Source organism: Melanotaenia boesemani, chromosome 12 (assembly GCF_017639745.1).
Source record: "Melanotaenia boesemani isolate fMelBoe1 chromosome 12, fMelBoe1.pri, whole genome shotgun sequence".
Classification (NCBI taxonomy): domain Eukaryota; kingdom Metazoa; phylum Chordata; class Actinopteri; order Atheriniformes; family Melanotaeniidae; genus Melanotaenia; species Melanotaenia boesemani.
Window position 1 is genome coordinate 867,635 of NC_055693.1, and position 16,291 is coordinate 883,925.

The following is a 16,291-nucleotide window of genomic DNA, read 5'->3' on the forward strand; positions in this document are numbered from 1 at the left end:
CTGCCATTTGAACGAACTAGTCTGAGGGGATTAGTGCGACTGACTGCAAACTTGGTGGGAAGCTTCCTGACAAGTTGGGGACCAAACGCTCCTCAAATCTTTCTAATAGGAAAAACCGTGTTACCATGGCAACCGACGGAAAAAAGCCTTCTCGCCATGAAACACGGTTGCTCATATTTCCATAGGAAGACATGGGAACTGCACCAAACTTGACAGGATTCATACTTGTTGGGTCCTTAACGCATTACACCACCTGTTGTCATGGCAACATAGCATGTTAGCTAGCAAATTAGCATGCTAGCAAAAAATGCTAACTGGGTATATCAACATTTCAGATTCTCAGCTGGACGTTTTACTGTGTTACGTACCATGTTAAATGATTACCTACCATGCCAGGAAAAGGTGTATGAGACGGGTGGTGGGGTCCAGGACGCTCGGACCCGATGGATGCCGCTTGCGGCTTTAATTAGGGTCCGAGCCATACGAAGTATGGCAAGGCCCTATTGTGGTTGAAATGTTTATTCTCCTCCGTTCTTCTTCTAAGCGCTTCGACCCCAAATATGACCCCCTAAACACCCATGAAAAGTTGTGAAACTTGGCACACACGTCAAGCTCGGCGTAACTCGGGTATGATAAGGTCCGCATACACTTCAATGCAAAAATGGCTCAACAGCGCCACCTACAGTCACCAAAAATCACCACATGAATGGGGCCCCGGAAGTCTACTTCAACGTAGGAAGACGAAACTCGCCACACACGTGCACCACCCCGAGATGACCAAAAAACTCAATGTAACACCTGTCGCCATGGCAACGGGGCGCCCGCCATCTTGGCGTGTGCGGCCATTTTTTTCCCATTTTTTGCACTTTACACACATCGTATTTGAACGAACTAGTCTGAGGGGATTCGTGCGACTGACTCCAAACTTGGTGGGAAGCTTACTGAGAAGTTGGGGACCAAACGCTCCTCAAATCTTTCTAATAGCAGAAAGCGTGTTACCGTGGCAACCGACGGAAAAACGCCTTCTCGCCATGAAACACGGTTTGCTCATATCTCCATCGAAATAGATGGGATCTGCACCAAACTTGACAGTATTCATACTGGTGACACCCCAAGTCCAGCAAATAAGTCAATCGAACACCTGTTGCCATGGCAACGGGGTGGCCGCCATCTTGGATTTCATTGCCATTTGAACGAACTAGTCTGAGGGGATTCGTGCGACTGACTCCAAACTTGGTGGGAAGCTTCCTGACAAGTTGGGGACCAAACGCTCCTCAAATCTTTCTAATAGGAAAAAGCGTGTTACCGTGGCAACCGACGGAAAAACCCTTCTCGCCATGAAACACAGTTGCTCATATCTCCATGGAAATACAGGGGATCTGCACCAAAGTTCACAGTATTCATACCTGTCACACCCCAAGTCCAGCAAAGAAGTCAATCCAACACCTGTTGCCATGGCAACGGCGTGCCCGCCATCTTGGATTTCACTGCCATTTGAGCGAACTAGTCTGAGGGGATTCGTGCCACTGACTCCAAACTTGGTGGGAAGCTTCCTGACAAGTTGGGGACCAAACGCTCCTCAAATCTTTCTAATAGGAAAAAGCGCGTTACCGTGGCAACTGACGGAAAAAGCCTTCTCGCCATGAGACACGGTTTGCTCATATCTTCATAGCAGTATTTTGGAACTGCACCAAACTTGACAGGATTCATACACGTTGGGTTCTTAACGCATTACACCACCTGTTGTCATGGCGACATCAGGTGGCGGGGTCCAGGCAGCTCGGACCCGATGGATGCCGCTTGCGGCTTTAATTATTATTAGGGTCCGAGCCATACAAAGTATGGCGAGACCCTATTGTAGTTGAAATGTTTATTAGGGTCCGAGCCATACAAAGTATGGCAAGGCCCTATTGTTTCTGCTATGTTTATTAGGGTCCGAGCCATACAAAGTATGGCAAGGCCCTATTGTTTCTGCTATGTTTATTATTATTCTCCTTCTCCTCCTCCTCCTAAGCATTTCGACGCCAAATTTGACCCCCTAAACACCCATGAAAAGTTGTGAAACTTGGCACACACGTCAAGCCCGGCGAAAATCGGATATTATAAGGTCCGCATACTATTCAATGTAAAATTGCCTCAACAGCGCCACCTAGAGTCACCAAAAATCACCACATGAATGGGGAACAGGAAGTCTACTTCAACGTAGGAAGACGAAACTCGACACACACGTGTACCACCCCGTGTTGACCAAAGAACTCAATGTAACACATGTTGCCATGGCAACGGGGTGCCCGCCATCTTGGCGTGTGCGGCCATTTTTTTGCCATTTTTTCCACTTTACACACATCGTATTTGAACGAACTAGTCTGAGGGGATTCGTGCGATTGACTCCAAACTTGGTGGGAAGCTTCCTGACAAGTTGGGGACCAAACGCTCCTCAAATCTTTCTAATAGCAGAAAGCATGTTACCGTGGCAACAGACGGAAAAACGCCTTCTCGCCATGAAACACGGTTTGCTTATATCTCCATAGAAATAGATGGGATCTCCACCAAACTTCACAGTATTCATACGTGTGACACCCCAAGTACAGCAAAGAAGTCAATCAAACACCTGTTACCATGGCAACGGGTCGCCCGCCATCTTGGATTTCACTCCCATTTTAACGAACTAGTCTGAGGGGATTAGTGCGACTGACTCCAAACTTGGTGGGAAGCTTCCTGACAAGTTGGGGACCAAACGCTCCTCAAATCTTTCTAATAGGAAAAAGCGTGTAACCGTGGCAACCAACAGAAAAATGCCTTCTCGCCATGGAACACGGTTTGCTTATATCTCCATAGGAATACGTGGGATCTGCACCAAACTTGACAGGATTCATACAGGTTGGGTCCTTAACGCATTACACCACCTGTTGTCATGGCGACATCGGGTGGCGGTGTCCAGGCCGCTCGGACCTGATGGATGCCGCTTGCGGCTTTAATTAGGGTCCGAGCCATACAAAGTATGGCAAGGCCCTATTGTTCCTGAAATGTTTATTATTGTTCTCCTTCTCCTTCTAAGCATTTTGAGCCTAAATATCACCCCCTAAACACCCATGAAAAGTTGTGAAATTTGGCACACACATCAAGCCCGGTGAAAAATTTCATATTCTAAAGTCCGCATTGACTTCAATGCAAAATCGGCTCAACAGCGCCACCTAGAAGTCAACAAAATACCTCATAGAATGGGGTCCGGGAACGTCTATTTTAACGTAGGATGACGAAACTTGGCACACACGTGTAACACCCCGAGTCGAGCAAAAAAGTCAATGAAACACCTGTTGCCATGGAAACGGGGTGCCCGCCATCTTGGCGTGTACGGTCATTTTTTTGCCATTTTTTCCACTTTACACACATCGTATTTGAACGAACTAGTCTGAGGGGATTCGTGCGATTGACTCCAAACTTGGTGGGAAGCTTCCTGACAAGTTGGGGACCAAACGCTCCTCAAATCTCTCTAATAGCAGAAAGCATGTTACCGTGGCAACCTACAGAAAAAGGCCTTCTCGCCATGAAACACGGTTTGCTAATATCTCCATAGAAATACACGGGATCTGCACCAAACTTGACAGGATTCATACCTGTGACACCCCAAGTCCAGCAAAAAAGTCAATCGAACACCTGTTGCCATGGCAACGGGGTGGCCGCCATCTTGGATTTCATTGTCATTTGAACGAACTAGTCTGAGGGGATTCGTGCGACCGACTCCAAACTTGGTGGGGACCTTCCTGACATGTTGGGGACCAAACGCTCCTCAAATCTTTCTAATAGGAAAAAGCCTGTAACCGTGGCAACCGACGGAAAAGCCTTCTCGCCATGAAACACGGTTTGCTCATATCTCCATAGCAATACTTGGGATCTGCACCAAAGTTCACAGTATTCATACCTGTCACACCCCAAGTCCAGCACAGACGTCAATCGAACACCTGTTGCCATGGCAACGGGGTGGCCGCCATCTTGGATTTCATTGCCATTTGAACGATCTAGTCTGAGGGGATTCGTGCGACTGACTCCAAACTTGGTGGGGACCTTCCTGACAAGTTGGGGACCAAACGCTCCTCAAATCTTTCTAATAGGAGGAAGCGTGTTACCGTGGCAACGCACGGAAAAACGCCTTCTCGCCATGAAACACGGTTTGCTTATATCTCCACAGGAATAAATGGGAACTGCACCAAACTTGACAGGATTCATTCACGTTGAGTCCTTAAAGCATTACACCACCTGTTGTCATGGCGACATCGGGTGGCGGGGTCCAGGCAGCTCGGACCCGATGGATGCCGCTTGCGGCTTTATTATTATTATTATTCTTCTAAGAACTTTGAGCCCAAATATCACCCTCTAAACACCCATGAAAAGTTGTGAAACTTGGCACACACCTCAAGCCCGGTGAAAATTGAAATACTGTAAGGTCCGCATACACGTCAATGTAAAATTGGCTCAACAGCGCCCCCTAGACACCCCAAAAATCCCCAATTGAATGGGGTCCCAAAAGTCTACTTCCACGTAGGAACACGAAACTCGGCACACACGTGTAATAGCCCGAGTCGAGCAAAAAAGTCAATAAAACACGTGTTGCCATGGCAACGGGGTGCCCGCCATCTTGGCGTGTACGGCCATTTTTGGACCATTTTTTGCACTTTACACACATCCTATTTCAACGAACTAGTCTGAGGGGATTCGTGCGACTGACTCCAAACTTGGTGGGGACCTTCCTGACAAGTTTGGGACCAAACGCTCCTCAAATCTTTCTAATAGGAAAAAGCGTGTTACCGTGGCAACCTTGGCAAAACGCCTTCTCGCCATGAAACACGGTTTGCTTATATCTCCATAGGAAGACATTGGAACTGTACCAAACTTGACAGGATTCATACTTGTTGGGTCCCTAACGCATTACAACACCTGTTGTCATGGCAACATAGCATGTTAGCTAGCAAATTAGCATGCTAGGAAAAAATGCTAACTAAGTATATCAACATTTCAGCTGGGTGTTTTACCATGTTAACTATGATGTTACCAGGTTACCTACCATGCTAGGAAAAGGTTTAGGACACGGGTGGCGGGGTCCAGGCCGCTCGGACCCGATGGATGCCGCTTGCGGCTTTAATTATTCTTCTCCTCCTTCTAAGCATTTCGAGGCCAAATTTGACCCCCTAAACACCCATGAAAAGTTGTGAAACTTGCCACACACATCAAGCCCGGTGAAAAATTTTATATTCTAAAGTCCGCATTGACTTCAATGCAAAATTGGCTCAACAGCGCCACCTACGGACACAAAAATTCCCCAAATGAATGGGGTCCCGAACGTCTACTTCAACATAGGAAGACGAAACTTGGCACACACGTGTAACATGCTGAGCCGACCAAAAAATTCAATAGAACACCTGTTGCCATGGCAACGGGGCGCCCGCCATCTTGGCGTGTGCGGCCATTTATTTGCCATTTTTTGCACTTTACACACATCGTATTTGAACGAACTTGTCTGAGGGGATTCGTGCGACTGACTCCAAACTTGGTGGAAACCTTCCAGACAAGTTGGGGACCAAACGCTCCTCAAATCTTTCTAATAGGAAAAAGCGTTTAACCGTGGCAACCGACGGAAAAATGCCCTCGCCATGAAACACGGTTTGCTTATATGTCCATAGGAATACGTGGGATCTGCACCAAACTTGACAGGATTCATACTTGTGACACCCCAAGTCCAGCATTGATGTCAATAGAACACCTGTTGCCATGGCAACGGACTGCCCGCCATCTTGGATTTCACTGCCATTTGAACGAACTAGTCTAAGGGGATTCGTACGACTGACTCCAAACTTGGTGGGAAGCTTCCTGACAAGTTGGAGACCAAACGCTCCTCAAATCTTTCTAATAGGAGAAAGCGTGTTACCGTGGCAACCGACAGAAAACGCCTTCTCGCCATTAAACACGGTTTGCTTATATCTCCACAGGAATGACTGGGAACTGCACCAAACTTGACAGTATTCACACACGTTGGGTCCTTAACGCGTTACACCACCTGTTGTCATGGTGACATCGGGTGGCGGGGTCCAGGCAGCTCGGACCCGATGGATGCCGCTTGCGGCTTTAATTATTATTCTCCTTCTCCTCCTCCTCCTAAGCATTTCGACGCCAAATTTGACCCCCTAAACACCCATGAAAAGTTGTGAAACTTGGCACACACGTCAAGCCCGGCGAAAATCGGATATTCTAAGGTCCGCATACTATTCAGTGCAAAATTGGCTCAACAGCGCCACCTACAGTCACCAAAAATCACCACATGAATGGGGAACAGGAAGTCTACTTCAACGTAGGAAGACGAAACTCGGCACACACGTGTACCACCCCGTGTTGACCAAAAAACTCAATGTAACACATGTTGCCATGGCAACGGGGTGCCCGCCATCTTGGCGTGTGCGGCCATTTTTTTGCCATTTTTTCCACTTTACACACATCGTATTTGAACGAACTAGTCTGAGGGGATTCGTGCGATTGACTCCAAACTTGATGGGAAGCTTCCTGACAAGTTGGGGACCAAACGCTCCTCAAATCTTTCTAATAGCAGAAAGCATGTTACCGTGGCAACAGACGGAAAAACGCCTTCTCGCCATGAAACACGGTTTGCTTATATCTCCATAGAAATAGATGGGATCTCCACCAAACTTCACAGTATTCATACGTGTGACACCCCAAGTACAGCAAAGAAGTCAATCAAACACCTGTTACCATGGCAACGGGTCGCCCGCCATCTTGGATTTCACTGCCATTTTAACAAACTAGTCTGAGGGGATTCGTGCGACTGACTCCAAACTTGGTGGGAAGCTTCCTGACAAGTTGGGGACCAAACGCTCCTCAAATCTTTCTAATAGGAGAAAGCGTGTAACCGTGGCAACCTTGGCAAAAAGCCTTCTCGCCATGAAACACGGTTTGCTTATATCTCCATAGGAAAACATTGGAACTGTACCAAACTTGACAGGATTCATACTTGTTGGGTCCCTAACGCATTACAACACCTGTTGTCATGGCAAGATAGCATGTTAGCTAGCAAATTAGCATGCTAGGAAAAAATGCTAACTAAGTATATCAACATTTCAGATTTTCAGCTGGGTGTTTTACCATGTTAACTATGATGTTACCAGGTTACCTACCATGCTAGGAAAAGGTTTAGGACACGGGTGGCGGGGTCCAGGCCGCTCGGACCCGATGGATGCCGCTTGCGGCTTTAATTATTATTAGGGTCCGAGCCATACAAAGTATGGCAAGGCCCTATTGTTTCTGCTATGTTTATTATTATTCTCCTTCTCCTCCTCCTCCTAAGCATTTCGACGCCAAATTTGACCCCCTAAACACCCATGAAAAGTTGTGAAACTTGGCACACACGTCAAGCCCGGCGAAAATCGGATATTCTAAGGTCCGCATACTATTCAGTGCAAAATTGGCTCAACAGCGCCACCTACAGTCACCAAAAATCACCACATCAATGGGGAACAGGAAGTCTACTTCAACGTAGGAAGACGAAACTCGGCACACACGTGTACCACCCCGTGTTGACCAAAAAACTCAATGTAACACATGTTGCCATGGCAACGGGGTGCCCGCCATCTTGGCGTGTGCGGCCATTTTTTTGCCATTTTTTCCACTTTACACACATCGTATTTGAACGAACTAGTCTGAGGGGATTCCTGCGATTGACTCCAAACTTGATGGGAAGCTTCCTGACAAGTTGGGGACCAAACGCTCCTCAAATCTTTCTAATAGCAGAAAGCATGTTACCGTGGCAACAGACGGAAAAACGCCTTCTCGCCATGAAACACGGTTTGCTTATATCTCCATAGAAATAGATGGGATCTCCACCAAACTTCACAGTATTCATACGTGTGACACCCCAAGTACAGCAAAGAAGTCAATCAAACACCTGTTACCATGGCAACGGGTCGCCCGCCATCTTGGATTTCACTGCCATTTGAACGAACTAGTCTGAGGGGAATGGTCCAACCGACTCCAAACTCGGTGGGGACCTTCCTGACAAGTTGGGGACCAAACGCTCCTCAAATCTTTCTAATAGCAGAAAGCGTGTTACCGTGGCAACCGATGGAAAAAGACCTCGCCATTAAACACGGTTTGCTCATATCTCCACAGAAATAGATGGGATCTGCAACAAAGTTGACAGTATTCATACGTGTCACACCCCAAGTCCAGCAAAGAAGTCAATCAAACACCTGTTGCCATGGCAACGGGTCGCCCGCCATCTTGGATTTCACTCACATTTTCACAAACTAGTCTGAGGGGATTCGTGCGACTGACTCCAAACTTGGTGGGAAGCTTCCTGACAAGTTGGGGACCAAACGCTCCTCAAATCTTTCTAATAGGAAAAAGCGTGTAACCGTGGCAACCGACAGAAAAAGCCTTCTCGCCATGAAACGCGTTTTGCTTATATCTCCATAGGAATACAGAGGAACTGCACCAAACTTGACAGTATTCATACGTGTAACACCCCAAGTCCAGCAAAGAAGTCCATCAAACACCTGTTGCCATGGCAACGGGGTGCCCACCATCTTGGATTTCACTGCCATTTCAACGAACTAGTCTGAGGGGATTCGTGCAACTGACTCCAAACTTGGTGGGAACCTTCCTGACAAGTTGGGGACCAAACGCTCCTCAAATCTTTCTAATAGGAAAAAGCGTGTAACCGTGGCAACCAACGGAAAAATGCCCTCGCCATGAAACACGGTTTGCTTATATGTCCATAGGAATACGTGGGATCTGCACCAAACTTGACAGGATTCATACTTGTGACACCCCAAGTCCAGCATTGATGTCAATAGAACACCTGTTGCCATGGCAATGGACTGCCCGCCATCTTGGATTCCACTGCCATTTTAACGAACTAGTCTAAGGGGATTCGTACGACTGACTCCAAACTTGGTGGGAACCTTCCTGACAAGTTGGAGACCAAACGCTCCTCAAATCTTTCTAATAGGAGAAAGCGTGTTACCGTGGCAACCGACAGAAAACGCCTTCTCGCCATGAAACACGCTTTGCTTATATCTCCACAGGAATGAATGGGAACTGCACCAAACTTGACAGTATTCACACACGTTGGGTCCTTAACGCGTTACACCACCTGTTGTCATGGCGACATCGGGTGGCGGGGTCCAGGCAGCTCGGACCCGATGGATGCCGCTTGCGGCTTTAATTCTCCTTCTCCTCCTAAGCATTTCGACGCCAAATTTCACCCCCTAAACACCCATGAAAAGTTGTGAAACTTGGCACACACGTCAAGCCCGGCGAAAATCGGATATTATAAGGTCCGCATACTATTCAGTGCAAAATTGGCTCAACAGCGCCACCTAGAGTCACCAAAAATCACCACATGAATGGGGCCCCGGAAGTCTACTTCAACGTAGGAACACGAAACTTGGCACACACGTGTACCACCCCGTGTTGACCAAAAAACTCCATGTAACACCTGTCGCCATGGCAACGGGGCGCCCGCCATCTTGGTGTGTACGGTCATTTTTTTGACATTTTTTGCACTTTACACACATCGTATTTGAACGAACTAGTCTGAGGGGATTCGTGCCACGGACTCCAAACTTGGTGGGAAGCTTCCTGACAAGTTGGGGACCAAACGCTCCTCAAATCTTTCTAATAGCAGAAAGCGTGTTACCGTGGCAACCGACAGAAAACGCCTTCTCGCCATTAAACACGGTTTGCTTATATCTCCACAGGAATGACTGGGAACTGCACCAAACTTGACAGTATTCACACACGTTGGGTCCTTAACGCGTTACACCACCTGTTGTCATGGTGACATCGGGTGGCGGGGTCCAGGCAGCTCGGACCCGATGGATGCCGCTTGCGGCTTTAATTATTATTCTCCTTCTCCTCCTCCTCCTAAGCATTTCGACGCCAAATTTGACCCCCTAAACACCCATGAAAAGTTGTGAAACTTGGCACACACGTCAAGCCCGGCGAAAATCGGATATTCTAAGGTCCGCATACTATTCAGTGCAAAATTGGCTCAACAGCGCCACCTACAGTCACCAAAAATCACCACATGAATGGGGAACAGGAAGTCTACTTCAACGTAGGAAGACGAAACTCGGCACACACGTGTACCACCCCGTGTTGACCAAAAAACTCAATGTAACACATGTTGCCATGGCAACGGGGTGCCCGCCATCTTGGCGTGTGCGGCCATTTTTTTGCCATTTTTTCCACTTTACACACATCGTATTTGAACGAACTAGTCTGAGGGGATTCGTGCGATTGACTCCAAACTTGATGGGAAGCTTCCTGACAAGTTGGGGACCAAACGCTCCTCAAATCTTTCTAATAGCAGAAAGCATGTTACCGTGGCAACAGACGGAAAAACGCCTTCTCGCCATGAAACACGGTTTGCTTATATCTCCATAGAAATAGATGGGATCTCCACCAAACTTCACAGTATTCATACGTGTGACACCCCAAGTACAGCAAAGAAGTCAATCAAACACCTGTTACCATGGCAACGGGTCGCCCGCCATCTTGGATTTCACTGCCATTTTAACAAACTAGTCTGAGGGGATTCGTGCGACTGACTCCAAACTTGGTGGGAAGCTTCCTGACAAGTTGGGGACCAAACGCTCCTCAAATCTTTCTAATAGGAGAAAGCGTGTAACCGTGGCAACCTTGGCAAAAAGCCTTCTCGCCATGAAACACGGTTTGCTTATATCTCCATAGGAAAACATTGGAACTGTACCAAACTTGACAGGATTCATACTTGTTGGGTCCCTAACGCATTACAACACCTGTTGTCATGGCAAGATAGCATGTTAGCTAGCAAATTAGCATGCTAGGAAAAAATGCTAACTAAGTATATCAACATTTCAGATTTTCAGCTGGGTGTTTTACCATGTTAACTATGATGTTACCAGGTTACCTACCATGCTAGGAAAAGGTTTAGGACACGGGTGGCGGGGTCCAGGCCGCTCGGACCCGATGGATGCCGCTTGCGGCTTTAATTATTATTAGGGTCCGAGCCATACAAAGTATGGCAAGGCCCTATTGTTTCTGCTATGTTTATTATTATTCTCCTTCTCCTCCTCCTCCTAAGCATTTCGACGCCAAATTTGACCCCCTAAACACCCATGAAAAGTTGTGAAACTTGGCACACACGTCAAGCCCGGCGAAAATCGGATATTCTAAGGTCCGCATACTATTCAGTGCAAAATTGGCTCAACAGCGCCACCTACAGTCACCAAAAATCACCACATCAATGGGGAACAGGAAGTCTACTTCAACGTAGGAAGACGAAACTCGGCACACACGTGTACCACCCCGTGTTGACCAAAAAACTCAATGTAACACATGTTGCCATGGCAACGGGGTGCCCGCCATCTTGGCGTGTGCGGCCATTTTTTTTGCCATTTTTTCCACTTTACACACATCGTATTTGAACGAACTAGTCTGAGGGGATTCCTGCGATTGACTCCAAACTTGATGGGAAGCTTCCTGACAAGTTGGGGACCAAACGCTCCTCAAATCTTTCTAATAGCAGAAAGCATGTTACCGTGGCAACAGACGGAAAAACGCCTTCTCGCCATGAAACACGGTTTGCTTATATCTCCATAGAAATAGATGGGATCTCCACCAAACTTCACAGTATTCATACGTGTGACACCCCAAGTACAGCAAAGAAGTCAATCAAACACCTGTTACCATGGCAACGGGTCGCCCGCCATCTTGGATTTCACTGCCATTTGAACGAACTAGTCTGAGGGGAATGGTCCAACCGACTCCAAACTCGGTGGGGACCTTCCTGACAAGTTGGGGACCAAACGCTCCTCAAATCTTTCTAATAGCAGAAAGCGTGTTACCGTGGCAACCGATGGAAAAAGACCTCGCCATTAAACACGGTTTGCTCATATCTCCACAGAAATAGATGGGATCTGCAACAAAGTTGACAGTATTCATACGTGTCACACCCCAAGTCCAGCAAAGAAGTCAATCAAACACCTGTTGCCATGGCAACGGGTCGCCCGCCATCTTGGATTTCACTCACATTTTCACAAACTAGTCTGAGGGGATTCGTGCGACTGACTCCAAACTTGGTGGGAAGCTTCCTGACAAGTTGGGGACCAAACGCTCCTCAAATCTTTCTAATAGGAAAAAGCGTGTAACCGTGGCAACCGACAGAAAAAGCCTTCTCGCCATGAAACGCGTTTTGCTTATATCTCCATAGGAATACAGAGGAACTGCACCAAACTTGACAGTATTCATACGTGTAACACCCCAAGTCCAGCAAAGAAGTCCATCAAACACCTGTTGCCATGGCAACGGGGTGCCCACCATCTTGGATTTCACTGCCATTTCAACGAACTAGTCTGAGGGGATTCGTGCAACTGACTCCAAACTTGGTGGGAACCTTCCTGACAAGTTGGGGACCAAACGCTCCTCAAATCTTTCTAATAGGAAAAAGCGTGTAACCGTGGCAACCAACGGAAAAATGCCCTCGCCATGAAACACGGTTTGCTTATATGTCCATAGGAATACGTGGGATCTGCACCAAACTTGACAGGATTCATACTTGTGACACCCCAAGTCCAGCATTGATGTCAATAGAACACCTGTTGCCATGGCAATGGACTGCCCGCCATCTTGGATTCCACTGCCATTTTAACGAACTAGTCTAAGGGGATTCGTACGACTGACTCCAAACTTGGTGGGAACCTTCCTGACAAGTTGGAGACCAAACGCTCCTCAAATCTTTCTAATAGGAGAAAGCGTGTTACCGTGGCAACCGACAGAAAACGCCTTCTCGCCATGAAACACGCTTTGCTTATATCTCCACAGGAATGAATGGGAACTGCACCAAACTTGACAGTATTCACACACGTTGGGTCCTTAACGCGTTACACCACCTGTTGTCATGGCGACATCGGGTGGCGGGGTCCAGGCAGCTCGGACCCGATGGATGCCGCTTGCGGCTTTAATTCTCCTTCTCCTCCTAAGCATTTCGACGCCAAATTTCACCCCCTAAACACCCATGAAAAGTTGTGAAACTTGGCACACACGTCAAGCCCGGCGAAAATCGGATATTATAAGGTCCGCATACTATTCAATGCAAAATTGGCTCAACAGCGCCACCTAGAGTCACCAAAAATCACCACATGAATGGGGCCCCGGAAGTCTACTTCAACGTAGGAACACGAAACTTGGCACACACGTGTACCACCCCGTGTTGACCAAAAAACTCCATGTAACACCTGTCGCCATGGCAACGGGGCGCCCGCCATCTTGGTGTGTACGGTCATTTTTTTGACATTTTTTGCACTTTACACACATCGTATTTGAACGAACTAGTCTGAGGGGATTCGTGCCACGGACTCCAAACTTGGTGGGAAGCTTCCTGACAAGTTGGGGACCAAACGCTCCTCAAATCTTTCTAATAGCAGAAAGCGTGTTACCGTGGCAACCGATGGAAAAGACCTCGCCATTAAACACGGTTTGCTCATATCTCTATAGAAATACATGGGATCTGCACCAAAGTTCACAGTATTCATACCTGTGACACCCCAAGTCCAGCAAAGAAGTCAATCAAACACCTGTTGCCATGGGAACGGGGTGGCCGCCATCTTGGATTTCACTGCCATTTGAACGAACTCGTCTGAGGGGATTCGTGCGACTGACTCCACACTTGGTGGGAAGCTTCCTGACAAGTGTGGGGCCAAACGCTCCTCAAATCTTTCTAATAGGGAAAAACCGTGTCACCGTGGGAACCGACGGAAAAACGCCTTCTCGCCATGAAACACGGTTTGCTAATATCTCCACAGGAATAAATGGGAACTGCACCAAACTTGACAGGATTCATACACTTTGGGTCCTTAACGCATTACAACACCTGTTGTCATGGCGACATCGGGTGGCGGGGTCCAGGCCGCTCGGACCAGATGGATGCTGCTTGCAGCTTTAATTATAATTAGGGTCCGAGCCATACGAAGTATGGCGGGGCCCTATTGTTCCTGAAATGTTTATTTTTCTTTTTCTCCTAAGCGCTTCAAGGCCAAATTTGACCCCCTAAACACCCATGAAAAGTTGTGAAACTTGCCACACACGTCAAGCCCGGTGAAAATCGCGATATTCTAAGGTCCGCATACACTTCAATACAAAATTGGCTCAACAGCGCCACCTAGACACCCCAAAAATCCCCAAATGAATGGGGTCCCAAAAGTCTACTTCGACGTAGGAACACGAAACTCGGCACACACGTGTACCACCCTGAATTGAGCAAAAAAGTCAATGAAACACCTGTTGCCATGGAAACGGGGTGCCTGCCATCTTGGCGTGTGCGGCCATTTTTTTGCCATTTTTTGCACTTTACACACATCGTATTTGAACGAACTAGTCTGAGGGGATTCGTGCGACTGACTCCAAACTTGGTGGGAAGCTTCCTGACAAGTTGGGGACCAAACGCTCCTCAAATCTTTCTAATAGGAGAAACTGTGTTACCGTGGCAACCGACGGAAAAAGCCTTCTCGCCATGAAACACGGTTTGCTCATATCTCCATAGCAATACATGGGAACTGCACCAAACTTGACAGGATTCATACACGTTGGGTCCTTAACGCATTACACCACCTGTTGTCATGGCAACATCGGGTGGCGGTTGCCAGGACGCTCGGACCCGATGGATGCCGCTTGCGGCTTTAATTATTATTATTATCGGCGAAGCTGCAGCTGGAGAGCGCCCCTGCTGATGAACATCTTCTAGTTTAAGTTGAGTACAATCGTTGTTAATGAAAGAAAAACGTTGTGGGAACATGTTGCAGGTTATCCGGACCCGGAGGTGGTCTGGTACAAGGACGACCAGCCCATCAAGGAGACCCGACACTTCCAGATTGACTACGACGAGGACGGGAACTGCAGTCTGGTCATTTCTGAGGTCAGAGGTCAACTCTTCACTTTCCCTAAACTTTCCTCCACGTCAGTCGTGGCTGGAAATAAATGCTGTCTGAGCCTGGAGTCTCTGTGGGACCACCTGGTTAAATAAAGGTCCGACAGAAAGAAAAATGAATGGAAGAAGAATAAAAACTGCAGAGGAAGATGCTGCAGGTTCAGTTTGGATCAGAGAAAATGTGAAGATTTGTTTCATGTTTGCAGATTAAAATAAGAAAATGTTTTTTTTCTGATGGAAACTTCAGGTGTCGGGAGATGATGACGCCAAGTACACGGTGAAGGCCGTCAACAGCCTCGGAGAGGCCACCTGCACCGCCGAGCTGCTGGTGGAGGTGATGGCTGGGGAGGAGGAGGAGGAGGAGGAAGAGTAAACACCTGGCTGTCTGGACTCCCACAGGAGGAGGAGGAAGCTCGGTTGTCAAACCTGATCAGAAAAAATGAGCCACAGTGATAGAGGAGCTGGTGGGCGGAGTTTCACACACACCTGTACATGTAGAGTGACACACTGAGCATGTGCAGAACTGTTCACCATAAAAAATGAAGCTGAGAAAGAATCAGAAAAAAATTAACAAATTTACATAATAATTAATACAAAATAAACATAAAAGACAAGTAATTCATTTGAATAAATTTCCTTATTTGTTCATTTATTAGTTTGGTTATATTTATTGTTTAGGTTGATCTTTATTTTTATTCTGTTTTAAGATCAGATCTATTAATCTTTACTTTAAAACATTTTCATCTCTTCATATTTTCAGAGATTAAAAGGAAAACTAAAGGATGTAAACAATAATTAAAATAAAAGAGAAATAGAGAAAATTACAGATATTACAGATTACATATATCTAAACATAAATGAAACAATTTGGGAAAATCAGTTGAAAATAATTTTAGATTTTTGACTAAAATCAGCCTGAAGATATGACCTACTCTGTTAAAATCCGCCCCCATGATGTCTGACAAATAAAGGCTCCTCCCCCCCACATGACCTACTTTGTGTTAATCTCCGCCCCCTGACAAACACTGGCTCCTCCCTGTCCGGTGACGACCTCTGTGCTTCTTCGTGGTTCTTTCTGAAGGTTGACGAGTAAAATGCGGAACTTCAGCCAGAAGAAGGAAAGTTATGAAGGTCGGAGCCTTAAAGGGACATTTTCTGCTCACCATAAAATCATCGTTACATCATTGTTACATCATCATTACATCCTCGTTTCATCATCATTTTTGTCTTAGTTCCACTATGGATGTGTCCATGAACGAGTCGGCTCTCAGAACTGATTCTTTGTAGTGAACTAGAAGAGCCGACTCCTGTCGGGGGGAA

General features: G+C 47.0%; 1 protein-coding gene across 3 annotated transcripts in view; it reads left to right on the forward strand.

The window, feature by feature from the left end:
* The window catches only part of mylka (myosin, light chain kinase a), a 132,782-nt gene extending 117,135 nt beyond the window's left edge, over window positions 1-15,647 (forward strand). For all 3 annotated transcript variants that reach the window (XM_042002376.1, XM_042002377.1, XM_042002378.1), the window contains exons 37-38: window positions 14,847-14,959; window positions 15,219-15,647. In XM_042002376.1, coding sequence (XP_041858310.1) covers window positions 14,847-14,959; window positions 15,219-15,344 — 239 coding nt within the window. In that variant the 3' untranslated portion in view covers window positions 15,345-15,647. The remainder of the gene's footprint in view (window positions 1-14,846; window positions 14,960-15,218) is intronic.
* The last annotated feature ends 644 nt before the right edge of the window (window positions 15,648-16,291 follow it).